The sequence below is a fragment of the Pseudophryne corroboree genome (assembly GCF_028390025.1).
Source record: "Pseudophryne corroboree isolate aPseCor3 chromosome 3 unlocalized genomic scaffold, aPseCor3.hap2 SUPER_3_unloc_3, whole genome shotgun sequence".
NCBI lineage: Eukaryota > Metazoa > Chordata > Amphibia > Anura > Myobatrachidae > Pseudophryne > Pseudophryne corroboree.
Genome location: NW_026967519.1, coordinates 423,332 through 451,298, shown reverse-complemented (window position 1 = coordinate 451,298; position 27,967 = coordinate 423,332). Strand labels below are relative to the sequence as shown.

General features: G+C 48.6%; 1 protein-coding gene across 4 annotated transcripts in view; it reads right to left on the bottom strand.

Moving 5' to 3' along the window:
• The window catches only part of LOC134983948 (zinc finger protein 420-like), a 183,567-nt gene that overhangs the window by 140,048 nt on the left and 15,552 nt on the right, over positions 1-27,967 (bottom strand). For all 4 annotated transcript variants that reach the window (XM_063949564.1, XM_063949567.1, XM_063949565.1 and 1 more), the window contains exons 2-8: positions 24,053-24,193; positions 15,743-15,934; positions 15,352-15,531; positions 14,284-14,475; positions 13,443-13,566; positions 13,229-13,326; positions 13,017-13,128 (exon numbers count right to left, since the gene is read on the bottom strand). In XM_063949564.1, the coding sequence (XP_063805634.1) occupies positions 13,017-13,128; positions 13,229-13,326; positions 13,443-13,566; positions 14,284-14,475; positions 15,352-15,531; positions 15,743-15,934; positions 24,053-24,145 (991 nt within the window). In that variant the 5' untranslated portion in view covers positions 24,146-24,193. The remainder of the gene's footprint in view (positions 1-13,016; positions 13,129-13,228; positions 13,327-13,442; positions 13,567-14,283; positions 14,476-15,351; positions 15,532-15,742; positions 15,935-24,052; positions 24,194-27,967) is intronic.

The following is a 27,967-nucleotide window of genomic DNA, read 5'->3' as shown; positions in this document are numbered from 1 at the left end:
ACAGACCCACACATTAGTAAATATACCCCTTAGCATTACCAAACATACTCCTAAGCATGATCACTTTTCTGGACAGTAAGACAATGGGATTAATGTATCAAGAAGTAAAAAATAGGATTTCAATTATCTACCGGTAAATCCTTTTCTCGTAGTCCATAAGGGATATTGGGGAGACTTAATACGATGGGGTATAGACGTGGTCCAAAGGATCCGGTGCACTTTATATTTCTTCACTAGGTGTGCTGGCTCCTCCCCTCTATGCCTCCTCCTACAGGCAGTTATAGGTAAAATAGTGCCTGAAGGAGAAAGGACATATACGAGAGAAGGAAACATGAAAACAAAGAGTGGTAAGATTTATATACCAGCATGCCACGAACATATAACAACCGGCAATGGCCGGCAACAACAACATCTGAACAGGTAACCACATAACGAGAACCTGCAGAAAAGTCAGTCAACACACTGAGGCAGGCGCCCAATATCCCTTACAGACTATGAGAAAAGGATTTACTGGTAGGTAATTCAAATCCTATTTTCTCTAGCATCCATAGGGGATATTGGGGAATCTAGTACGATGGGAACGTCGCAAAGCTTCCAGAATGGGCAGGAACGTGTGAAGACTGCTTCAGCACCGCCTGCCCAAACTGGGTATCCTCTTTGGCCAGGGCATCAAACTTGTAGAACTTAACAAATGTTTTCTTCCCCGACCAGGTAGCGGCTCAGCACAGTTGCAAGGCTGAGACTACACTTAGGAACAGGTAAAGCTGCCGACACATGGGCCTGTTGGATAGTAAGCCTAATCCAACGAGCAATGGACTGCTTCGAAGCAGGACAACCCTTTTTCTGGGCATCATAGAGCACGAACAAAGAATCAGTCTTTCTGATCCGAGCCGTTCGCTTGCTATAGATCTTCAAAGCTCGTCCATCATCTAACGCCACCAGAGGAGGTGAATAGTCAGAATTTGAAGGAACCACAATAGGTTGATTCAGTGAAACGCGGAGATAACCTTTGGCAGGAACTGCTGTCCTGTACAGAGCTCCACTCTGTCCTCGTAAAAGTCCAAGTAGGGACTCTTACACGATAAGGCCCCCAATTCTGAGACACTTCGAGCTCAAGCCAGAGCCAATAACATCACAGTCATCCACGTGAGGTACTTGTCTTCAACCATCATCAGAGGTTCAAACCAGGAGGACTGTAGAAATTCCAACACTACATTAAAATCCCAGAGTGCGGCACAAACAGGGAGCTCTCCACTCCCTGAGGAAATTATCCCTCTCTTTCCCTCCCCAGACCACTTTTTCAACCCACCAAACTATCTACTACCCCTCCGGGACCCCCTCACACCGGTGGACCTGTGCTGCGGAGTCGGGAAGCCGGTATACTGGCTTCTGCGGACTGCGGCCTACGCACCCACCTGAAGCCGGGGCCTCGATTTCCGGCGATACCCGTCGTGGAGGGCGTCCGCCCTTGGAGCCCCTGGAGTGCCCTCACAGGACCCCCATCCCTGCTTTAAACACCCGGACCTCCCTTACCTGGCACCGGGGATCGGCGGTGCTGCGGGAGGAGGAAGAATCCGGGCGGACGCGGCTGCGGGAGGCACGGAGCCCTGACGGCGGCGGCCATCTTGGACCTCGGGACCCGGGCGGAGAAGCGGAGGACCTGCGACCTGGAGTGCCCGTCTGCGTGAAGGTGAGCCGCTTTCACCGACCCTTGCTCCCCGCTGCAGTCCCTCATCCTGCACCATACCCCACAGCACCCGCAGACGGCCGACGGCCCAGCCACGCTCGAGGGGTTGGACGCAGCTCCATCCCCCCCCTCCTGCGACCTTAATCACACTAAGGCTGAGGGGATCTCCTCCACTCCTGCTACTCACCTGGAAGCCGGCTCGGACCACCCTCAACCTCCGGCTCTCTGCAACCCGCTCCAGCGGCGGCCCTCTGGACGCTAATCTCCGTTAATAATGCACATCTCGGTGGCCTGGCACGGGAGGAGAGCACTCGCAGCCTGAGAGAGCTCCTGCCTTATAACATCTAAAAACCCCTCCAGGACTGCTTAGACCTGCTCCTTATTATTACCCTCACCCACCAATCCTCCCCTCAACACCCCGCTCTCGCCAGACCTAAACCGGGGAGTCAGGGAGCACTCCCGCGGACTACGGCCTAAACACAAGGTGAAAGCCGGGACCTCGAGTTTGGCGGGGGTCGCACCGGAGGCCCGGAGACACCTATACCCAGCCAGATCCCCTTCAACACCCGCTCTCGTTAGACCTGGACCGCGGAGTCGGGGAGCACCGTGGACGCTCCCGCGGATTGCGGCCCGGTAACAGGGAGAAAGCCGGGACCTCGATTTTGGCGGCTGCCGCACCGGAAGTCCGGCGACTCAGCAGACACCCGCCTCCCTACCAGATCTCCGGGAACTGCGGTAAGTCTCTCGGCGCCATCACCAACACGAAAGGGATAGGGCCACAAACAACACCCCAGTGATTAGAAAGGACGCTCCCGCTGAGCGCGGCCCAGTGAAGATAAAAACCGGGGCCTCCATCTCGGTCGCTGTCGCGCCGAACACCCGGCGACCCCACCGACGCCCACCTCCCGGCCGGACTCAGGGAGACCGTGAAGAGACCCCTGGCAATATCTCTCACACCCTTATCAGAGTGGGACCGAGGCCGCGGACGCCGGCCCGCTGGATCAGAGGGAGAACTAGGGAGATGACCACCGTGTCCCCCTAACAACATCCACAGACCCTGCGGACCGCCTGGCTGGTGGCGCCCGACCCCAAAGCGGACCAGACAAGAACCGGGGCCTTGCTTTGCCCATTGCCACATCGGACACCCGGAAGTCCCGCCGCCCTAGAAAACTTTTAGAGGCCGAGGCAAGACACTCAACACCAACACCGGCACCCCACCTCTGAGAGACCGAAGCCGCAGACACCAATCCGCTGCATCGAGGGAAGACCGACGGCGCACACAGACCCTACAACACGCCTGAATAGTGACACCTAACTTCACGGCGGCTGTGGAAATAAATCATTAAATCCACCACAACCCTTATCCTTACCTCTGACAACCTCCCCAACATCTATCAAGAGATACCGGTGACCCCCCCACCCTGATCTCTGCAGTAGTGCGCTAGATGCCACAGTCGATGAACACCTGCAACGCACTAAATGAAGACCTGCAATAAATGACCACCTAGCACATGAGACCCATCACATCATTTACTACCTAAGCACCTAGTGTCTTTAGCCTTAACCCCCTCCTCTGGGCGATCCTGCATGGAAAAATTCTTGATTCCTCTACCCGTAATGCCCGCAGGGACTGATCAGCAAGCTCGAGAGGACACCCCGGAAATAGACACATCGGACTCGGATCACTCTACTACACGCTCGCATTCCAGAAGCTCCCGCAAATCCAAACCGCCTGCTAAACAACCCAAAATGAAACATAAAGACCTACTGGCGGTACTAGGCCCTCTTCTCGACGAGAAACTAGCGGGCATAAAGGAGGCTATCGAATCATCATCAACGCTATTAACCCAACACTCCACTCGCCTTGATGAGGCAGAGCAAAGGATCTCGGCCCTAGAGGATGACCTGACTGAAGCTCAAAGATCCCTACAGGCGAAACAACTCGAAGTCGCGGATCTCTCGGATAAACTCGATGACCTGGAAAATCGTAGCAGACGAAACAACCTACGAGTCATCGGTATCCCCGAATCCGTAAAAGGCCACGAACTCATGGATCTCCTCTCGCTAACCATCCCAGAACAACTGTCCATGAACCTCAAGGGATCTCCTCTGATCATCGAAAGAGCACACAGATTAGGCCCGGAACGGAAAAACTCATCAGGCCGCCCACGCCCGGTCATCATGAGGATCTTAAATTACGCAGATAAAACGAGACTCCTAGACCAATACCGAAAAATAACCAATCTGTCGTTCAACGGAGAACGCCTTCTCATCTTTCAAGACTTCTCAGCTGTAGTGGCGGCGAAACGCAAAGACTTTGCCCCCATATGCAAACACCTCTTTGAGGCAAAGATCAAATTTGCACTACTATATCCAGCACGCCTCAGAGTCTTTGAAGATGGACGCCCGAAGTTCTTTGAAGATCCAGACGAAGCTAGGCTGCATTTCGCCCTTCCTTCCACTTGATCATCACGTGACTCTTTTCAATAATGGCTAAACACTATCCGAACCTTAATTTCGGGTCTCAGATGCAGAATACACGGAGTGCGAATATCCCGCACCCATGTATATTTTCTGTTGTTTAGGTTTCCATAGCTGGAAACTACTTATGTTATTGTTTATATGTTTTGTTGGTTGTGCCTGCCTGGGTAGGGACCCCCTCCCCCCACTGGGAGACTCCCCCCCCGTTCACTGGGTCGGGGTGGGACCCCATCTTATCCTTTCAACCCTACTAATGATATTTTTCCCGATGGGAGTGGGATAATATGCCCTCCGACTCCCACCCACAAACTCCTATAGACGTAGACCCAGTGGCCACAACACTCCACACGGTATCTTGGAACGTAGAGGGCCTTAATCACCCGGTCAAACGGAAAAAAGTGCTGACTCATTTGAAATGTATGTCTCCTCAGATTGTATTTTTACAGGAGACGCACTGGTTAGATGATCCTAGACACACCCTCCGTGCCCCGTGGATAGGAAGTTGCATATCGTCTCCCTATCACACGAAAGCCAGGGGTGTAGCGATTCTAATACATACCAACCTACAGCACACAATCCTCAGAAAACAACTTGACCCAGAGGGTAGATTTTTATTATTAGATATAAACATCCAAAACACAACATACACTCTCCTCAACGTATATGCACCAAATACCTCACCTGATTCTTTTTTTGCAGACCTGCTATCGACCCTTATTACCTGGGGAGGCCAAAACTTGATAGTTGGCGGGGACTTTAACACGGTCGTCGACCCATCCATGGACAGATCTAGGGTGAGTGTTACTACCTCTACTTCCCACACACACCTGCTCTCCTCCTTCTGTACCCAACTAAACCTCCTAGACCCGTGGAGAGTACTCCACCCCACCCAAAAAGACTATTCCTTTTACTCCCACCCTCATTCATCCCACTCCAGAATCGACTACATCTTCACCGGCACCAATCTTCTACCCAAAATCACTCACACATCTATCGAAAACATTATCATCTCGGACCACGCCCCTATATCTCTCCGCCTCCAGCTAGGATCACAAGAACGCACCGCCTTGAGATGGCGATTTCCAGCCTATCTCCGCCAGTCCACTGACTTTACGCTTCACCTCAAACAGTCCTGGCATAACTACACCTCGGACAATGGCGCCCAACAATCAGACTCACCAATCTTTTGGGGGGCGGCAAAGGCCGTCCTGAGGGGACACATCATGTCCTATACACACGCCAAACGGAAAAAATTTTCCTCCCAACTACACGCCCTGAGCTCCACCCTCACCTCTACATACCGTAGCTACACACAACATGACACCCCCGCCCACAAAGAGGCATACCTCTCAGCCAAGCTAGTATATGATACATTCCTCACGGAACGGGCTCAGCTCTCCTACGACTATCAGCGGAATAGACTCCATAGATGGGGTAACAAATCAGGCAAATTATTAGCAAATCTAATCAAAGGACCCAAATCTCGTAACTGGGTCAATGCGATCACACACGCGGACAAATTGACCACATCCCTTGACCTCATTTGTTCAGAATTTAGAAACTTCTACCAATCTCTATATACCAAAGGCCCTGATGATTCTGCTGCCAACCACTCATTTTTGAAAGAGGCAGACCTCCCCATTTTGACTCAAGAGGAGAGAGAATCCCTAGATAAACCGATAACAGTGGAGGAGGTGGTGGAGGTCATTAAGACCCTACCAAACAATAAAAGCCCCGGCCCAGATGGTTATGGAGCGGAATTTTATAAAATACTAAGAGAAGAACTCGCCCCTACCCTCACATCACTCTATAACCATATTCTCACCTCCAAACAAATCCCCATTAGATTTAACGAAGCCACAATTATTGTAATACCAAAACCAGGCAAAGACCCCTCCCTGCCTGGGTCTTACAGACCAATCTCACTCCTTAACCAAGACTTCAAAGTCCTCACCAAATTGATGGCCAACCGACTACAGCTATGCCTTTCCCGTATTATATTGCCAGCGCAGATGGGATTTCTTAAACACAGACAATCAGTACGTGGCATCAGAGTGGCGCTGGCAGCCATCACCCACTCCCACACCAACAATATCACAGACAACATCCTAATCAACCTGGACGCTGAAAAAGCCTTTGACAAAATTGCCTGGCCACACTTAGCAAGAGTTCTACTCTACCAGCAATTTGGCGAGACGTTTCGGGGACTGGTTGAATCTCTCTACATTAACCCATCTGCACAGGTGATAGTCAACAATACCCCCTCCCCACCCTTTCTCCTAGAGAGAGGAACTAGACAGGGCTGCCCCCTCTCCCCCCTCCTCTTCAACATCGCCCTAGAACCCCTTATACGATATATCATCAACTTACCCACCTTCCACGGTATAAAAATTGGCAATAGGGAAATTAAACTTATGGCATTCGCAGACGACATCCTCATACTTACCTCTAATCCACGACAGTCGGTAATGGCACTTCAAGAAGCTATTGCCCGTTTTTCCTCTTTTGCAGGCTTCACCGTCAATTTTGACAAGTCGGAAGCATTGGCCATATTTCCCCAGATCACCAAAGGCTGGGATACCCCCTTCCCATTCCGATGGGCTAGCACCCACATTACATACTTAGGCATCATACTTCCCGCTGACCCCACCCATCTATACACTGACAACATCCACCCAATCCTCAATAAGATCCAGACAGAACTCACCCTATGGCAAACACTACCTTTAAATCTATTGGGACGCTGTAATTTGGTCAAGATGGTTAGTTTCCCCAGACTGCTCTACGCCCTGCAGATGTTGCCCATCATACTCTCAAAAGCTGATGTATCTCATCTTAACTCCTCGATATCGAAATTTATCTGGGCCAATAAACGACCCAGGATAAGTCTATTTAAATTAACCCAAACAATACAGAACGGGGGGGTGAATCTGCCGAGCGTGGAACAGTACAACCATGCTTGTCTCCTCCGATTTGCCGTGGACTGGATCCACGGAACATCCACCTTTACCGACTCACTAGTCGACTCCCAATTCTGTACTCCCCTATCCCTCAGCTATATCCTCCATGCAAACAAATCTGAAATATCCAACCTTCGTCTGGATAACCCTCTATTAACCTCAACTATTATAGCATGGAGACTCTCCCGCAGATCTCTCAAGCTACACCACACCTACTCACTTTTTCTTCCTTTAGTCGGAAACACACAATTCCAAAATGCTCAGGCCCACATCCCCTTTACCAATTGGCACGCTTTAGGTATCACATGTATAGGAAACCTCCTCGACTCCAACAAAAAAATACTCACTTTCACGGAGATATCAACCAAATATGGAATTAGCCCCCGCCATCGCTTTCATTTTTACCAAATATCACACTATATACAGTCGACTCTCCCACATCTTACTCCCCCAGACCTGGTCAACTCTCTAGACACACTTCTGCGCACAGGGACCTGCTCCATCTCAGCAATATATACCCGCATACGCACGGAACATATACCCACCACAGATCTCACACAAATACAAACATGGTCCACCCAAATCCCATCCATGTCCCCGGAGAACATAATGGATAGCTTTGCGAGCTCCCTTAAACTTATCCCTGCCAGCCTCTATCAAGAAATGACATACAAAATACTACACAGAGCCTACATATCACCAAGGAGGAGCCATCTGATGGGCTTGTCCGACTCGGCTAAATGCTTAAAATGCTCTTCATTAACAGCAGATCTTATGCACTGTTTCTGGCACTGCTGCCATATTCAAGAATTTTGGACAGAACTACATACATATGGAACTGCCGAGTTGGGCTTGCGCTTTCAATGCACTGCCTCCTGGGCGCTATTCGGGCATATCCGTGATCAAAACGATATTCCCTCTCGAGACACGAAACTAATTATGATCCTCTCAGCGGTGGGCAGAAAGGCCATATTACAACAATGGATATCCAATACCCCCCCCACACTACCTCTAGCTACCTCCAGACTATTATTCCTATTCACGATGGACTGGCTAGAGACCTCCCTTAACAAAGAAATATTAACCCCCACCCTGTTTCACTGCTGGCGACGATTTATCAACACACTACCTACCCCGACAAAAATAGCCATCAAACAAAGCTTTCACTGCACCACCTGGTACGGACACCAGATCCTAGCAGACGACCCCCCCATTGCGCTTCCATGAATACACTCTAGCCTCCTCTCTTCTTCCTCACCTTCCATTCTTCTCTTGTTCTCATGCTTTCTACCCCCTCTCATCACCTCAACTCTGATCGCCAACACTCGACCCTCAAGCTCTCACATCCACCTCCCCCTACTCCCTAACACTGGACACCTATCGTCTATCTCTTCTTATCACACTGTTGATATCTCCGTGGATGGGTCGGCGGCTCCTGGGCCCAGGCAGGTACGGTTATTATCAATAATGTTAATAATGTTGTTGATATTGTTAGTGTTTTTATTATTTTAGGATTTAGCGATCCCCAAAGGGGGAGCCGCATTAATATGCTTTACTGTTAGGCAAAGAATCTGCTAATTAGCAGGGACACATTAGCTGTCCCATCATATTTCATGTTTGTTAATTTTGCTATTTGGTTACACAACACCAGGATATAACATATATCTAGACATCTCGATGTAAAAAGTGAAAATGCGAGGTTCTCTGTTTTTGGATATTCTTTTTCTTTTTATACACGACTGTTCCGGGTGGCTAATGTGGCCCCAGGTGCAGTTGAACTATATGTCATTCATATGCCATTACCTGTTATGTTTCAATATGCCTTTTCGACCTCAATAAAAATATTTTGGAAAAAAAAAAAAAAATCCCAGAGTGCCGTAGGCGGCACAAAAGGAGGTTGGATGTGGAGTACCCCTTGCAAGAAGGTCTGAACTTCTGGCAACACTGCCAATATCTTCTGGAAGAAAATGAAGAGATCCGAAGTCTGGACCTTAATGGAACCCAGGCATAAGCCCTTATCCACACCAGCCTGCAGGAAACGTAAGAAAAGTCCCAAGTGGAACTCTGCAGGTGGATAGGCGTGTTCCTCGCACCAAGAGACATATCTCTTCCAGATATGATGATAATGTTTTGACGTCACAGGTTTCCTGGCCTGAACTATGGTAGCAATAACCTTTTTGGAAAGGCCCTAGGATGTTCCGCTCAACCTCCATGCCGCCAATTGAAGACGTCGTAAGTCCGGGTAGACGAACGGTCCCTGTTGAAGAAGATCTCTACTTAGTGGGAGAGGCCAAGGGTCTTCGATGGACATGTCCAGAAGATTTGCGTACCACGCCCTCTGAGCCCGAACAGAAGTGCCTGGACTCCTTGATTCCCGATTCGCTTAAGCACACTTGGGAGCAACGGAATCGGGGGAACCAGGTAGACCAGCCGGTAAGGCCAAGGTGACGTCAGTGCATCCACTGTCCTCGCCTGAGGGTTCCTTGTTCGTGAGCAATACCAGTGAAGCTTCTTGTTGAGTCGAGAAGCCATCATGTCTATTTGCGGGCAGCCCCACCGGTTGATGACCTGATGGAACACCTGCTGGTGAAGTCCTCACTCCCCCAGGTGGAGATCGTGACGACTTAGGAAATCCGCTTCCCAGTTTACCACATCCAGAATGAAGATTGCCGACATTGCTCTTGCATTTCTATCTTCCCAGGGGAGTATTTTTGACACTTCTCGCATGCAGGCTCTGATTTTTGTCCCTCCTTGCCGATTGATGTACGCCACGGCTGTGGCGTTGGCCGACTGTACTTAGATCGCGTGATCCCTGAGCAGAGGAGAGGCCTTAAGCAGAGCTTTGTAGATCGACGGAAGTTCCAGAAAGTTGAGGCTTTTTATGGGCTGACCACCTGCCATGGAACTGCGCCCCTTGGGTGACAGCTCCCCATCCACTTAGACTAGCATCTGTCGTAAGGAGGGTCCAATCCTGGATCCCAAAACTCCGGCCCTCCAGTAGATTGGAGGACTGCAAGCCACCACAAGAGGGAAATCCTGGCCTGAGGTGACAGCCGAATCATCCGGTGCATCTGTAGATGTGATCCGGACCACTTGCTCAGGAGATCCAACTGAAATGTTCTGGCACGGAACCTCCCATATTGGATCGCCTCGTATGAGGCGACCATCTTTCCCAACAATCTTATGCAAAGATGGATGCACACTAGAGTAGGTCAGAGCACCATGCAGACCATCTCCTGAAGTGTTCTCGCCTTGTCCCCTGGTACCTTCTAGGCCACAGTATCCAGCAACATCCTCAGGAACAGGAGCCTTTGAGTTGGCTCTAGGTGGGACTTCTGTAAGTTGAGGTTCCACCCATGGTGTAACAGAAGGTGGATAGTGCGGTCGATATGGAGCAACAAAAGCTCCCTATATCTTGCTTTTACCAGAAGATTGTCAAGGTAAGGGACAACATTGACCCCCTGGACCATTATCTCCGCCATCAGCTTTATGATTAACCTCGGAGCTGTGGACAGGTCGAAGGGCAGGGCCTGGAACTGGTAGTGATCGTCCAGCAGGGCAAACCTCAGGTACGGTTGTGAGGTGGTCAAATCGGAATATGAAGGTAAGTATCCTTGATGTCCAAGGAGACCTTGAATTCCTGTTTCTCCAGGCCCGCAATCACTGCTCGCAAGGATTCCATTTTGAACTTAAAAACCTTCAGGTAAGGATTCAAGAACTTCAGATTCAAAATGGGCCTTACCAAACCATCCTGTTTTGGTACCACAAACAGGTTGGAGTAATAACCCTTGCCTCGTTGTGGTATTGGTACTGGAACAATGACGTAGGACTGGACCAACTTTTGGATGGCCTGTTGCAACATAACCTGCATAGACTTCAAAGCTGGTAAGCTTGATTTGAAAAATCGTTGGGGAGGAGCACAGTCGAACTCCAGCTTGTAGCCCTGAGAAATGAGATCCCTGACCCAGGTATACTGGCAGGAAGCCTACCAGACGCGGCTAAAGTGACGCAGTCGAGCTCCCACCTCGAGATCCCCTCGGGCTGGGTGGGCACCGTCATGCTGAGGTCTTAGTGGAAGCAGAACTGGTGGTCTGTTCCTGAGAGCTGGTGCTTGCAGGTTTTCTTGACTTACCTCTGGTGCCTCTATTCGTATTTGAGGCACCTCTAGCCTTAGAACAAAATCTGTAAGACCGAAAGGACTGCATAGACAGCCCTGCGCAGAAGCGTCTCGCCGGCGGGGCCACAGAGGGGAGAAACGTGGATTTCCCAGCCGTATCTTTGGAAATCCACGTATCCAACTCAAACCCAAAGAGCCATTCCCACCGAAAAGAGGAGGGAATTCACACTGCGTTTTGATTCTGCGTCCGCAATCCAATGACGCAACCACAAAGCCCTGCGTGCCGACATTGCCATGGCAGAAGTACTAGCATTAATATTTCCCATCTCCTTAAGCGAGTTACACAGGAGGCGTGTAGTGTCCTGAATGTGCTTGAGGAGAGTCACCATAGTGACCGGCACATAGCTCTGGAGAGGCCCTCCTGAATCTGAGTAACCCACATATGAATGACATGGGTCATCCAGCTATGACCAGCCTCTGTGATACACCTGCTGCCACGTAAATAGATTTTAGTGTAGTCTGTATTTTCCGGTTCCCAGGATCCTTCATGGTAAAGGAGCCCGGGGCAGGCAGCACCGCCTTTTTAGACAGTCGAGAGACTGATACCTCAACCCCTGGGGCTTCCACCCAAAACTTCCTGCCTTCAGGAGGAAATGGGAAAGTGCGCAGCGTCCTCTAGAGGGAGCTTTAACACGTCCCGTATAGCCAAAATTAGGGGTTCAATACCCCGAGCAGAATTGGAATCCCCACTAATGGGATCCAAGTCTTTCAATCTTCCTGTATATCCTCATCTGTATCAGAGAGTAGAGCAGGTAAACCACGCTTTTGTGGACCTGCATGAGAGAGAGCGGGGCTGTGTAACATCTGCCCTAGCAGCTAAGTCTGCAACAGCTTGTTGTAGTAGCTGAGTTTTAAGTACATTAGCAGTGAGCTGGGATGACATATCAGACATCATGGTTTGAAGAGACTCTAGCCAGTGGGGCACTGGATCCTCTCCCACAGCCCCTTCACTGATTTGTGAAGATTGGCTGCATTGTTCACAAGAAACAGAATCAGATGACAATAGAGAGAATCTGGTGTGGCATACACTGCATAGTTTGTGTTTACCCAAGATTCACAGTAAGCACAGTAGAGGGGAGGAGCCAGCACACCCAGTGAAGAAATTTAAAGTGCACCGGCTCTTTTGGACCCTGTCTATACCCCATCGTACTAGATTCCCCAATATCCCTTATGGATGCTAGAGAAAGAGTGGAGATGTGGACCACGAGAAAAGTTGCCCCTAGCAACCAATCAGCTTTGAGGTAGCATTTATATAGCATCACATATATATGTATAACATACATTAGTGCTGGTATACGACTTGTCTCAGACGCAAATCAGAAAAGTATTTCCTTTACAGATATTATTACTCTTATTGCAAAGGGAGGACAATATGTAATGTCAGGAGGATCTTGGGATATGCGACACCACATCTCTTTCCACTATTCAGAGAATGAATGGCTACAATGTTTCAAAGGCCAGAAAGATGTTACACCTAGTGTTGTATACCAAACACCAGAGAGTGTGGGGAGGAGACTGGTCAGATCTCTGGGCTGGTAACACACAGTGACATGATGTGAGGGGGAGAGCAGGAGTATAATAGGGGCTGATGGCTCCTGACTCCTCCAATGGGCAGATACTTTGCCCTTACTAGTCTGTACTAACAGTAGATGGTGGAGAATAACAGATTGCTGTAGTGACTGAACAAGGAGAATATGTGATTATTACTCACCTGTGCTGATATCTGTAGGGATTTCCTCCTCCTTACACTGCTGATCACCCATCACATGCGTCTGCTCATCTACTTTTATATCTTCTACTTTAACATCAATAAGATCTTCACCCTAAATAACATAAAAATATCAGTGTTCAATATTCAAACACCTTCAGTACAAATCCTTAAGTGTATATTCATCTGTATTTCAGTATTGTGTGAGACCCTACCAGACCCTCCTGTGGGACACTGTGATTCTCCTCTGTATGATCCTGGGAATACAGAGGACGGAGACATCTCTCTGGGGTATTCCTGTTACTGGCCCCATCTGTAGGAGACACACAGTGACTGAGTACACTGTATATATGTGATTATCAGATGATGTGTATCTAGGTGGCCCCATAGCTGCTCTCTCCATTACACTATATGACAGTCTCCTCTTACCCAGTGATGTGAGGGGCCGGTGATTCTCCATCATCACGTCCTTGTACAGACCCCTGTGTTCCTCTATGTACTCCCACTCCTCCATGGAGAAAGAGACCGTGACATCCTCACACCTTATAGGAACCTGACACACACAATGATACAGTCATCACCCAGACACTTCCCCTGGTGTTACTGTATAATGCCCCATTCCCAGCAGTCACCTCTCCAGTCACATCCCCTGATGTTACTGTATAATGCCCCATTCCCAGCAGTCACCTCTCCAGTCATCACCCAGACACATCCCCTGGTGTTACTGTATAATGCCCCATTCCCAGCAGTCACCTCTCCAGTCATCACACAGACACATCCCCTGGTGTTACTGTATAATGTCCTATTCCCAGCAGTCACCTCTCCAGTCATCACCCAGACACATCCCCTGGTGTCACTGTATAATGTCCCATTCCCAGCAGTCACCTCACCAGTCATCACCCAGACACATCCCCTGGTGTTACTGTATAATGCCCCATTCCCAGCAGTCCCCTCTCCAGTCACATCCCCTGATGTTACTGTATAATGCCCCATTCCCAGCAGTCACCTCTCCAGTCATCACACAGACACATCCCCTGGTGTTACTGTATAATGTCCTATTCCCAGCAGTCACCTCTCCAGTCATCACCCAGACACATCCCCTGGTGTCACTGTATAATGTCCCATTCCCAGCAGTCACCTCTTCAGTCATCACCCAGACACATCCCCTGGTGTCACTGTATAATATCCCATTCCCAGCAGTCACCTCTCCAATCATCACCCAGACACATCCCCTGGTGTTACTGTATAATGGCCCATTCCCAGCAGTCACCTCTCCAGTCAGCAGCTGAATGATCTTGTTGGTGAGATCCAGGATCTTCTGGTCATTGTGCTTCTCATGTATCAGTGAATGAGGTGGAGGCACCGTGATGGGGCTCTGGGTCCTGCTCAGTCCTCCTGACACACGGTGATGGCTGCTGGGTGGCTCACACTCTCCAGATGTTCCCTTCACTACTGTGTGATCCTGTGTACAACATTCATTAAATTCTACCATGTGAACAGTAGATGCTTACATACATGTACCGTGTCATTATTACTAATAAAACCTGCTGCATTAGAAGAAAGCAAAATCTGCATATTGGGCTGATATATCAGATATAAAAAAGGGGAGGTAGAGGACTGCTGCGCCTCAGAGAGCTGCAGTAGGGATACCAACAGATGATCACTCAATCACCCTGGAACACAATGCACAAGAAAATAAGGGATCCCTTCTGCGCTCATCCAACAACAATAAACAGTAATGCAATAAATGATAGGTTCCCAATGGATAAGTCTATGACTAAATTATAGTCTCTTTTAGTTCTTATACAAAGCGGAAGTGCTGGATGTAGGGAGACTCAATGCATACCGTACTCACAAGGAGTCGTGGTATGTCCCGCATGTAGAGGTGTCTTAAGTCGCTTGGTTCTTCTTTACCTTCTCCGAGGTGGAAAGTTCTTATCCTCGTAGTTGGATGACCTTAAATGCAGAGATCCGGTAGCGGAGCCAGATGGGTCATAGACTTATCCATTGGGAACCTATCATTTATTGCATTACTGTTTATTGTTGTTGGATGAGCGCAGAAGGGATCCCTTATTTTCTTGTGCATGATATATCAGATAGTAAGGAGTAAATTGATTTTGCACATTCTGGTCAGTTCAGGGTCATCAACAAAACTTAAAAGATTAAAAAAATAATCATATAAAGTTTTATTGGAGAAATAATGAAAACATCACATATAAAAATAATCTATAATCGCCTCCTTCACTATTTTATCACCAATGTCCTATCTGCCTATAATCTGCAGGCCTCTGCTGTCATGTATGAGACAAGAGGACATGACATTCCCAGAATCCCTCACCTCTCCAGTCAGCACACAGATGATGTCCAGGAAGAGATTTATTATCCTCTCAGTCATATCCATCTTCAATGCCTGGTGATTCTCCATCATCACGTCCTTGTACAGACCCCTGTGTTCCTCTATATACTCCCACTCCTCCATGGAGAGATAGACAGTGACGTCCTCACACCTTATAGGAACCTGACACACACAATGATACAGTCATCACCCAGACACATCCCCTGGTGTTACTGTATAATGTCCCATTCCCAGCAGTCACCTCTCCAGTCACCACCCAGACACATCCCCTGATGTTACTGTATAATGTCCCATTCCCAGCAGCCACCTCTCCAGTCATCATCCAGACACATCCCCTGGTGTTACTGTATAATGCCCCATTCCCAGCAGTCACCTCTCCAGTCAGCAGCTGGATGATCTTGTTGGTGAGCTTCAGGATCTTCTGGTCACTGTGCCTCTCATGTGTCAGTGAGCGAGGTGGAGGCACTGTGATGGGGCTCTGGGTCCTGCTCAGTCCTCCTGACACACAAAGATGGCTACTGGGTGTCTCACACTTCCCAGATGTCTTCCTCACTACTGTGTGATCCTATGTATTGAGAGAGCCATCAATAAAACTGAATGGAAAACGACATCTATATCTCATGCCTAAAGCTGGCGTCAATATAACCAACAGTATGTTAAAAGTAAAACCTGGTAAAAGAATGCAAAAGGACCAGGTCACCGCTCTCCACAACTGCTCCAGTGGGGTACCATGGCAAACCAGCCAAGAGGCCACGACCATACAAGTCGAATGAGCCCAGAGGGACGTCGGACAGGCGCATCGAGAGATAGATATGCCTGACGAATAGTGGCAGTAATCCACTGAGCAATAGATCCTTTGGACGCTATTCAGCCACAATTGGGAGCTACCACAAGGATTTAAAAGTAAAAATTGAAAGCAAGATCTCTTGGTTCAAATGGAAAGCACCTTAGGTAAAAAGATGTCTTCGTCCGTAACACCACCCTATCAGAATTAAGGATAAGTAAGGGAGGCTTAGAAGACAGGGCCACCAATTCCAATATCCTCACAGAAAAGGCAATACCTAGGAGGAAAACCACCTTCAAGGTAAAGTAGCAGAATTTCACCATCTCAAGAGGCTCAAAAAGGAGGTGAAGAGTCTCCATAACTAAAATTTAAATTCCATGAAGGGATAGGAAGAATGTATGACGGGAGTATATGAAGGACCTCTTAAAGGAAAGCTTGCACAGCCGGAATGAAAGTCATCTTTGGAAAAGGACTGAAAGTGCAGACACTTGTCACTGTCACTCTCCCTCACCTCCCCAGTTATGTCCCTGTGTTCGACACTCCCAGATCTCACCTCCCCAGTCAGGTCCCTGTGTTAGTAATACGAATATGAGTGATGTCACTGTGACACTCCCAGGATGAGCATTTGTATTCACACTGAAAGTATGACGCTTATCCTGGACAATGCGGCAATAATTCAGTGAGACGCCCTGTCATGGAGCGCTATTAACAGCTTGTCCACACTGAAATAATCAGTAACAATTAAAGTGGGCACAATTCTACTGTGACAAAATACAACATGGATACATTTGTATATAAATTGGCTTGTGTGGGCAACATAGTGTAGAGTTCAGAGAACAGAGGATTGTTGAACCATATCTGCACAGCTAACTCTAATCAATTGATATCTTCATAAGTTTATGAGCAGTTGTATCCACACTGACAGCACGAGATTGATACTAAGAATCTGACTTCTGGGAACAGTCATTATTAAAAATTAAGACTGCAAGAGAACAGATTTATATACATCCTAATTAACTTTGTATGTGAACACATAGGCTGATATTACAGCGAATAATAGAGTTTAAATATATTAATTTTGTGACTGACAGTATAGTTATCGACATTTTGAATCACGAATTAAGTAAATATCAGGAGTGTTCATTGACATCCCGGTACTATATATATTTTAATTCTTTTTTCTTTACTTTATATCTATATTTTAATATTTCACCTTTTTAGCTTCAATAGATGGGGATTTAATAATTGCATATATCTAATAAAAGTTATGTTTTAGAATTGACCATTAAAATAAGATTTTACTCACAGGTAAATCTATTTCTCGTAGTCCGTAGTGGATGCTGGGAACTCCGTAAGGACCATGGGGAATAGCGGCTCCGCAGGAGACTGGGCACAACTAAAGAAAGCTTTAGGACTACCTGGTGTGCACTGGCTCCTCCCACTATGACCCTCCTCCAGACCTCAGTTAGGATACTGTGCCCGGAAGAGCTGACACAATAAGGAAGGATTTTGAATCCAGGGTAAGACTCATACCAGCCACACCAATCACACCGTATAACTCGTGATACTATACCCAGTTAACAGATGGCTCATAACAATAACCCTTTAGTTAGGCAATAACTATATACAAGTATTGCAGACAATCCGCAGTTGGGATGGGCGCCCAGCATCCACTACGGACTACGAGAAATAGATTTACCAGTGAGTAAAATCTTATTTTCTCTGACGTCCTAGTGGATGCTGGGAACTCCGTAAGGACCATGGGGATTATACCAAAGCTCCCAAACGGGCGGGAGAGTGCGGATGACTCTGCAACACCGAATGAGAGAACTCAAGGTCCTCCTCAGCCAAGGTGTCAAATTTGTAAAATTTTGCAAACGTATTTGACCCTGACCAAGTAGCAGCTCGGCAAAGTTGTAAAGCCGAGACCCCTCGGGCAGCCGCCCAAGAAGAGCCCACCTTCCTTGTGGAGTGGGCCTTTACAGATTTAGGATGCGGCAGTCCAGCCGCAGAATGCGCCAGCTGAATTGTGCTACAAATCCAGCGAGCAATAGTCTGCTTAGAAGCAGGAGCACCCAGCTTGTTGGGTGCATACAGGATAAAAAGCGAGTCAGTTTTCCTGACTCCAGCCGTCCTGGAAATATACATTTTCAAGGCCCTGACTACGTCCAGCAACTTGGAATCCTCCAAGTCCCTAGTAGCCGCAGGCACTACAATAGGTTGGTTCAAGTGAAAAGCGGATACCACCTTAGGGAGAAACTGGGGACGAGTCCTCAATTCTGCCCTATCCATACGGAAAATCAGATAAGGGATTTTACACGACAAAGCCGCCAATTCTGACACACGCCTGGCCGAAGCCAAGGCCAATAGCATGACCACTTTCCACGTGAGATATTTTAGATCCACGGTTTTAAGTGGCTCAAACCAATGTGATTTTAGGAAGCTCAACACCACGTTGAGATCCCAAGGTGCCACTGGAGGCACAAAAGGGGGCTGAATATGCAGCACTCCCTTTACAAATGTCTGAACTTCAGGCAGTGAAGCCAGTTCTTTTTGGAAGAAAATCGACAGAGCCGAAATCTGGACCTTAATGGAACCCAATTTTAGGCCCATAGTCACTCCTGACTGTAGGAAGTGCAGAAATCGACCCAGCTGAAATTCCTCAAATGGGGCCTTCCTGGCCTCACATCACGCAACATATTTTCGCCAAATACGGTGATAATGGTTTGCGGTTACTTCTTTCCTGGCTTTAATCAGCGTAGGAATGACTTCCTCCGGAATGCCCTTTTCTTTTAGGATTCGGTGTTCAACCGCCATGCCGTCAAACCCAGCCGCGGTAAGTCTTGGAACAGACAGGGCCCCTGCTGAAGCAGATCCTGTCTGAGCGGCAGAGGCCATGGGTCCTCTGATATCATTTCTTGAAGTTCTGGGTACCAAGCCGTTCTTTGCCAATCCGGAACCACGAGTATCGTTCGTACTCCTCATCTTCTTCTTATTCTCAGTACCTTTGGTATGAGAGGCAGAGGAGGGAACACATAAACCGACTGGTACACCCACGGTGTCACTAGAGCGTCCACAGCTATTGCCTGAGGGTCCCTTGACCTGGCGCAATCTCTCTCTAACTTTTTGTTTAGGCGGGACTCCATCATGTCCACCTGTGGCCTTTCCCAACGGTTTACAATCAGTTGGAAGACTTCTGGATGAAGTCCCCACTCTCCCGCGTGTAGGTCGTGTCTGCTGAGGAAGTCTGCTTCCCAGTTGTCCACTCCCGGAATGAACACTGCTAACAGTGCTAAGACGTGATTTTCCGCCCATCGGAGAATCCTTGTGGCTTCTGCCATCGCCATCCTGCTTCTTGTGCCGCCCTGTCGGTTTACATGGGCGACTGCCGTGATGTTGTCTGATTGGATCAATACCGGCTGGTTTTGAAGCAGGGGCCTTGCCTGACTTAGGGCATTGTAAATGGCCCTCAGTTCCAGAATATTTATGTGTAGGGAAGTCTCCTGACTTGACCAAAGTCCTTGGAAGTTTCTTCCCTGTGTGACTGCCCCCCAGCCTCGAAGGCTGGCATCCGTGGTCACCAGGACCCAGTCCTGTATGCCGAATCTGCGGCCCTCTTGAAGATGAGCACTCTGCAGCCACCACAGCAGAGATACCCTGGTCCTTGGAGACAGGGTTATCAGCCGATGCATCTGAAGATGCGATCCGGACCACTTGCCCAAGAGGTCCCACTGAAAAGTTCTTGCATGGAACCTGCCGAATGGAATTGCTTCGTAGGAAGCTACCATTTTTCCCAGGACTCGTGTGCAGTGATGCACCGATACCTGTTTTGGTTTCAGGAGGCCTCTGACTAGAGATGACAGCTCCATGGCTTTCTCCTGCGGGAGAAACACTTTTTTCTGGTCTGTGTCCAGAACCATCCCCAGGAACAGTAGACGTGTCGTAGGAACCAGCTGTGACTTTGGAATGTTTAGAATCCATCCGTGCTGTTGTAGCACTTCCCGAGATAGTGCTACCCCGACCAACAACTGCTCCTTGGACCTCGCCTTTATCAGGAGATCGTCCAAGTATGGGATAATTAAAACTCCCTTTTTTCGAAGGAGTATCATCATTTCTGCCATTACCTTGGTAAACACCCTCGGTGCCGTGGACAGCCCAAACGGCAGCGTCTGGAATTGGTAATGGCAATCCTGTACCACAAATCTGAGGTACTCCTGGTGAGGATGGTAAATGGGGACATGCAAGTAAGCATCCTTGATGTCCAGGGATACCATGTAATCCCCCTCGTCCAGGCTTGCAATCACCGCCCTGAGCGATTCCATCTTGAACTTGAATTTTTTTATGTATATGTTCAAGGATTTCAAATATAAAATGGGTCTCACCGAACCGTCCGGTTTCGGTACTTCAAAAATTGTGGAATAGTAACCCCGTCCTTGTTGAAGTAGGGGCACCTTGACTATCACCTGCTGGGAATACAGCTTGTGAATTGCCTCTAGCACAGCCTCCCTGCCCGAGGGAGTTGTCGGCAAGGCAGATTTGAGGAAACGGCGGGGGGGAGACGTCTCAAATTCCAGCTTGTACCCCTGAGATACTACTTGAAGGATCCAGGGATCCACCTGTGAGCGAGCCCACTGATCGCTGAAATTTTTGAGGCGGCCCCCAACCGTACCTGGCTCCGCCTGTGAAGCCCCACCGTCATGCGGCGGACTTGGAGGAAGCGGGGGAGGACTTTTGTTCCTGGGAACCGGCTGTTTGTTGCAGCTTTTTTCCCCTACCTCTGCCTCTGGGCAGAAAGGACCCTCCTTTTCCCCGCCTGCTTTTCTGGGGTCGAAAGGACTGTACCTGATAATACGGCGCTTTCTTAGGCTGTGAGGGAACATGGGGCAAAAATGCTGACTTCCCAGCTGTTGCTGTGGAAACTAGGTCTGAGAGACCATCCCCGAATAACTCCTCACCCTTATAAGGCAAATCCTGGCAGAAATGGACATTGCACTTATTTTAGATGCCAGCCGGCAGATCTCCCTCTGTGCATCTCTCATGTATAAGACTGAGTCTTTAATATGCTCTATGGTTAGCAATATAGTGTCCCTGTCTAGGGTGTCAATATTTTCCGACAGGGAGTCTGACCACGCAGCTGCAGCACTGCACATCCATGCTGAAGCAATAGCTGGTCTCAGTATAATGCCTGAATGTGTATTTACAGTGATGAGCGGGTTCGGTTTTACTCGGTTTTACTCGGTTCTCAAAACAGAACCTTATGGGCTATCCAAAACACGTGACATCCGTGAGCCAATAAGATGCCGTTTTGAGAACCGAGTAAAACCGAGTAAAACCGAACCCGCTCATCACTAATTTACAGACTTTAGGATCGCCTCCTGCTTTCTATCAGCAGGCTCCTTTAGGGCGGCCGGAGACGGTAGTGCCACCTTCTTTGACAAGCGTGTGAGCGCTTTATCCACCCTAGGGGGTGTCTCCCAACGTGACCTATCCTCTGGCGGGAAAGGGTACGCCATTAGTAACTTTTTAGAAATTACCAATTTTTTATCGGGGAAAGCCCACGCTTCTTCACACTTCATTTAATTCTTCAGATGGGAGAAAAACCACTGGTAGTTTTTTCTCCCCAAACATAATACCCTTTTTTGTGGTACCTGGGGTAATATCAGAAATGTGTAAATACATTTTTCATTGCCTCAATCATGTAACGAGTGGCCCTATTGGACATTACATTAGTCTCTTCGTCGTCGACACTGGTATCAGTATCCGTGTCGACATCTGTGTCTGCCATCTGAGGTAGCGGGCGCTTTAGAGCCCCTGATGGCCTTTGAGACGCCTGGGCAGGCACGAGCTGAGAAGCCGGCTGTCCCGCATTTGGCATGTCGTAAAAAATTTTTATGTAAGGAGTCGACACTTTCACGTAATTCCTTCCATAAGTCCATCCACTCAGGTGTCCGCCCCGCAGGGGGTGACATAACATTTATAGGCATCTGCTCCGCCTCCACATAAGCCTCCTCATCAAACATGTCGACACAGCCGTACCGACACACCGCACACACACAGGGAATGCTCTGACAGAGGACAGGACCCCACAAAGCCCTTTGGGGAGACAGAGAGAGAGAGTATGCCAGCACACACCAGAGCGCTATATAATACAGGGACTAACTGAATTATATCCCCTTATAGCTGCTATAATAATTATACTGCGCCTAAATTTAGTGCCCCCCCTCTCTTTTTTACCCTTCTGTAGTGTAGACTGCAGGGGAGAGCCAGGGAGCTTCCTTCCAGCGGAGCTGTGAGGGAGAAATGGCGCCAGTGTGCTGAGGGAGATAGCCCCGTCCCTTTTTCGGCTGACTTCTCCCTCGTTTTTGAAACTCTGGCAGGGGTATTAATTTACACCTATATAGCCTCTGGGGCTATATATGGTGTAGATTTGCCAGCCAAGGTGTGTAATATTGCCCTCAGGGCGCCCCCCCCCAGCGCCCTGCACCCATCAGTGACCGGAGTGTGAGGTGTACATGAGGAGCAATGGCGCACAGCTGCAGTGCTGTGCGCTACCTTGGTGAAGACTGAAGTCTTCTGCCGCCAATTTTCCAGACCATCTTCTTGCTTCTGGCTCTGTAAGGGGGGCGGTGGCGCGGCTCCGGGAACGAACACCAAGGACGGGTCCTGCGGTCGATCCCTCTGGAGCTAATGGTATCCAGTAGCCTAAGAAGCCCAAGCTAGCTGCAAGCAGGTAGGTTCGCTTCTTCTCCCCTTAGTCCCTCGTTGCAGTGAGCCTGTTCCCAGCAGATCTCACTGTAAAATAAAAAACCTAAAATATACTTTCTTTCTAGGAGCTCAGGAGAGCCCCTAGTGTGCATCCAGCTCGGCCGGGCACAAGATTCTAACTGAGGTCTGGAGGAGGGTCATAGTGGGAGGAGCCAGTGCACACCAGGTAGTCCTAAAGCTTTCTTTAGTTGTGCCCAGTCTCCTGCGGAGCCGCTATTCCCCATGGTCCTTACGGAGTTCCCAGCATCCACTAGGACGTCAGAGAAATTAGAGTGTTGTTGTAGGTGGGGAATAATTAATCAATTCATAATCTAACTACAGTATTTGCTGGCGTATAAGATGACTTTTTTGCCCTGAAAAACATGCCTCCAAGTGGGGGGGGGGTCGTCTTATACGCCAGGTGCACTTCAGTTGGGATAGACATAGCTGCCATAGTGGCCTTCCGATACTCGCCCGGTGCCCATAGTGGCCTCCCGATGCCCGGCCACCTCATTCTACATACCATCCAGTATCGCGCGGTATCCAGTGCGGCCGCGGCGGGTCACTAGTGCCAATTACAGGGAGATGCAGGGACTGGCCGGAGGCGCTGCGGTCGCGTTGTGGCCGTACAATGGTGACAATGACAGGTACTGTAATGGCACTAATAGTAATGGCACTCATGTGACACCGGTAACAATAAATGCACACAGGGGTATACTTTTATACATTTTACAACTTTCTCCTCGCCCCCTCCCCCCTTCTTATGCATACCTTGATAAATACTCCCTATCCAAATCTCTTATCAGATCATAATATACAGTATGTCACAAATCTGATGTTCTTTTACGTTTTATTTGGTGTGTGGAAGGGGGTAGTCTTATACGGCGAGTATATAACAAACTCTATATTTTGAGTGGAAATGTTGGGGGTCGTCTTATACGCCGGCAAATACGGGTATATATATATATTTATTAAAGATATATTTGATATTGATTGTGAAACTCTAAAATCGACGTTGTGCACAATAATGCTACCACCTTTCCTCTGGTAGCACGCCCCCATACATGGCTACAATTTCTTTTGGGTAGACATTGTGAATGGGATGTAACCGTCGAATTGAACTTGTGCGGGAACGTTTGTCTGTCTGCCCCTCACCTTTCCTGTCAGCAGCTGGATGACCTCCACAGTGAGGTTTAATATCCTTTCAGTCACATGACTCCTGTCCTTGTCCATCCTCCGTGACATCATTTATGTGACTTCTAGTAAAGGGTCTCCGGTTCCTCACAGCTAAATGGCCTAAGAAAAAATGTAATAATTAAAATATCAGAGAGAGTTTACAAGTACCATAGTCATACAGCAACTCTGTATTACTATCTGCATAATTCATTCTTCTAGTCTCACACATTAAGATTCCTTATAGAGCTCTGGGGGAGATTCATTCAGGCTTAAGGTCTGAATACACACACAGACCAGTCTGATACTTAATCCCAAATTGGAACTTTTAAAATAAATAAATCCCATCTCTTTGACCTACTCGCAGTCATCCGCATTGTCAGATCTGGAGCTGCGACTCCCTCCCGTCATAGCTGCCTGAGATGAGACTGGAGTGCGGCCGGAGGCGTTACTTCCCTGACAGTGCAGAAAACACTAATGATCGCAGCACAATGGAAATGTATTGAAGTTAATGGGTGGACTGTGCAGCTAATGAGGCCCCAGGTGGCTTCCGGCATCTGACCTGCTCCATGAAACAGACGCAAACTATATAAATATAATCTTATCTCCAAACATATAGATAAAAGTGCCCATCCCCAATTGTTCATCCCAGAGACAATGTGGCGTGTAAAGTGTGCTGATAAGCAGTGCGCCTGCTGTGTTCCTATATACGGATAAATGGGGGCGCTATTCCCATTTGCCACCAATTGAGTGCCATCATTATCAGCTTCACATGACCCGGTTCCCATCACTCTGGGGGCGTGTCCAGCGTTCCCCGAGCTGCTGAGCTGCCACCGGACCCTTCCAGCACTGATTAGATGACGTGCACATTTCCTCCCCCAACCTTCCCTCTCCGCAGGACGCTGGCGTTAGTAGGTTGGATGGTGGAGTAGTGCCCGAGAAGAGGGAAGAGGAGGGGGGGGGGGGGGGGGGATTGGCTTGGAAGTGTCGACTTTTTGGCTGTTGACCCTTTGACCCGAATGGCCTTTTGACCTAAGTACACCAGAGTACATTGCATCCGAGAAGTATTCAAAGCGCTTCACTTTTTCCACCTTTTGTTATGCAACAGCCTTATTCCAAAATTGAACAAATTCTTTTCTCTCGAAATTCTACACAATACCCCATAATGACAACATGAAAAAAGTTTTTTAGATTTTTTGCAAATTTATTACAAATAAAAAACTAAGAAATCACATGTACACAAGTATTCACAGCCTTTGCCATGAAGCTCAAAAAGGAGATTTATGGTAGACTTAACATTGTTAAATCTCTTTCTGCGAGGTACACTGGATTCCACAGGGAAAACATCGGGTGTAGAGTGGATCCAGAGAAGCACCAACAAGCTAAAGCTTTAGGCTGTCCCAGGAAGTATTGGGGGGGCTCCTCTATAACCCCGCCTCCAGGCACTGTGAGCTCAGTTTTGTTAACCAGTTCAATGCAGGAGAAGGTAAAAGAAAATAAGAATTTACTTACCGATAATTCTATTTCTCGGAGTCCGTAGTGGATGCTGGGGTTCCGAAAGGACCATGGGGAATAGCGGCTCCGCAGGAGACAAGGCACAAAAAGTAAAGCTTTAGGATCAGGTGGTGTGTACTGGCTCCTCCCCCTATGACCCTCCTCCAAGCCTCAGTTAGGATACTGTGCCCGGACGAGCGTACACAATAAGGAAGGATTTTGAATCCCGGGTAAGACTCATACCAGCCACACCAATCACACCGTACAACTTGTGATCTGAACCCAGTTAACAGTATGATAACAGAGGAGCCTCTGAAAAGATGGCTCACTACAACAATAACCCGATGTAGTTAACAATAACTATGTACAAGTATTGCAGACAATCCGCACTTGGGATGGGCGCCCAGCATCCACTACGGACTCCGAGAAATAGAATTATCGGTAAGTAAATTCTTATTTTCTCTATCGTCCTAGTGGATGCTGGGGTTCCGAAAGGACCATGGGGATTATACCAAAGCTCCCAAACGGGCGGGAGAGTGCGGATGACTCTGCAGCACCGAATGAGAGAACTCCAGGTCCTCCTTAGCCAGGGTATCAAATTTGTAGAATTTTACAAACGTGTTCTCCCCTGACCACGTAGCCGCTAGGCAAAGTTGTAATGCCGAGACTCCTCGGGCAGCCGCCCAAGATGAACCCACCTTCCTTGTGGAGTGGGCATTCACAGATTTTGGTTGTGGCAGGCCTGCCACATAATGTGCAAGCTGAATTGTACTACAAATCCAACGAGCAATAGTCTGCTTAGACGCAGGAGCGCCCAACCTGTTGGGAGCATATAGTATAAACAGTGAGTCAGATTTTCTGACTCCAGCGGTCCTTGAAATGTATATTTTTAGAGCTCTGACAACGTCCAACAACTTGGAGTCCTCCAAGTCGCTTGTAGCCGCAGGCACCACAATAGGCTGGCTCAGGTGAAACGCTGATACCACCTTAGGGAGAAAATGCGGACGAGTCCGCAGTTCTGCCCTGTCCGAATGGAAAATCAGATATGGGCTTTTGTAAGATAAAGCTGCCAGTTCTGACAGTCTCCTGGCCGAAGCCAGGGCTAGTAGCATGGTCACTTTCCATGTGAGATATTTCAAATCCACATTTTTTAGTGGCTCAAACCAATGAGATTTGAGAAAATCCAATACTACATTAAGATCCCACGGTGCCACTGGAGGCACCACCGGGGACTGTATATGCAGTACTCCCTTGACAAAGGTCTGGACTTCAGGAACTGAAGCCAATTCTTTCTGAAAGAAAATCGACAGGGCCGAAATTTGAACCTTAATAGATCCCAATTTGAGACCCATAGACAATCCTGTTTGCAGGAAATGTAGGAATCGACCCAGTTGAAATTCCTCCGTCGAGGCCCTCCGAGCCTCGCACCACGCAACATATTTTCTCCAAATACGGTGATAATGTTGTGCGGTCACTTCCTTTCTTGCTTTAATCAAGGTAGGAATGACTTCTTCCGGAATGCCCTTTTCCTTTAGGATCCGGCGTTCAACCGCCATGCCGTCAAACGCAGCCGCGGTAAGTCTTGAAACAGACAGGGTCCTTGCTGAAGCAGGTCCCTTCTCAGAGGTAGAGGCCACGGATCCTCCGTGAGCATCTCTTGAAGTTCCGGGTACCAAGTCCTTCTTGGCCAATCCGGAGCCACGAGTATCGTTCTTACGCCTCTTTGCCGTATAATTCTCAATACTTTTGGTATGAGAGGCAGAGGAGGAAACACATACACTGACTGGTACACCCAAGGAGTTACCAGCGCGTCCACAGCTATTGCCTGCGGATCTCTTGACCTGGCGCAATACCTGTCCAGTTTTTTGTTGAGGCGAGACGCCATCATGTCCACCATTGGTCTTTCCCAACGGGTTACAAGCATGTGGAAAACTTCTGGATGAAGTCCCCACTCTCCCGGGTGAAGGTCGTGTCTGCTGAGGAAGTCTGCTTCCCAGTTGTCCACTCCCGGGATGAACACTGCTGACAGTGCTATCACATGATTTTCCGCCCAGCGAAGAATCCTTGTAGCTTCTGCCATCGCCCTCCTGCTTCTTGTGCCGCCCTGTCTGTTTACGTGGGCGACTGCCGTGATGTTGTCCGACTGGATCAGCACCGGTTGTCCTTGAAGCAGAGGTTCTGCCTGGCTTAGAGCATTGTAGATTGCTCTTAGTTCCAGAATGCTTATGTGAAGAGACGTCTCCAGAGTCGACCACACGCCCTGGAAGTTTCTTCCCTGTGTGACTGCTCCCCAGCCTCTCAGGCTGGCATCCGTGGTCACCAGGATCCAATCCTGTATGCCGAATCTGCGGCCCTCCAATAGATGAGCACTCTGCAACCACCATAGAAGGGATACCCTTGTCC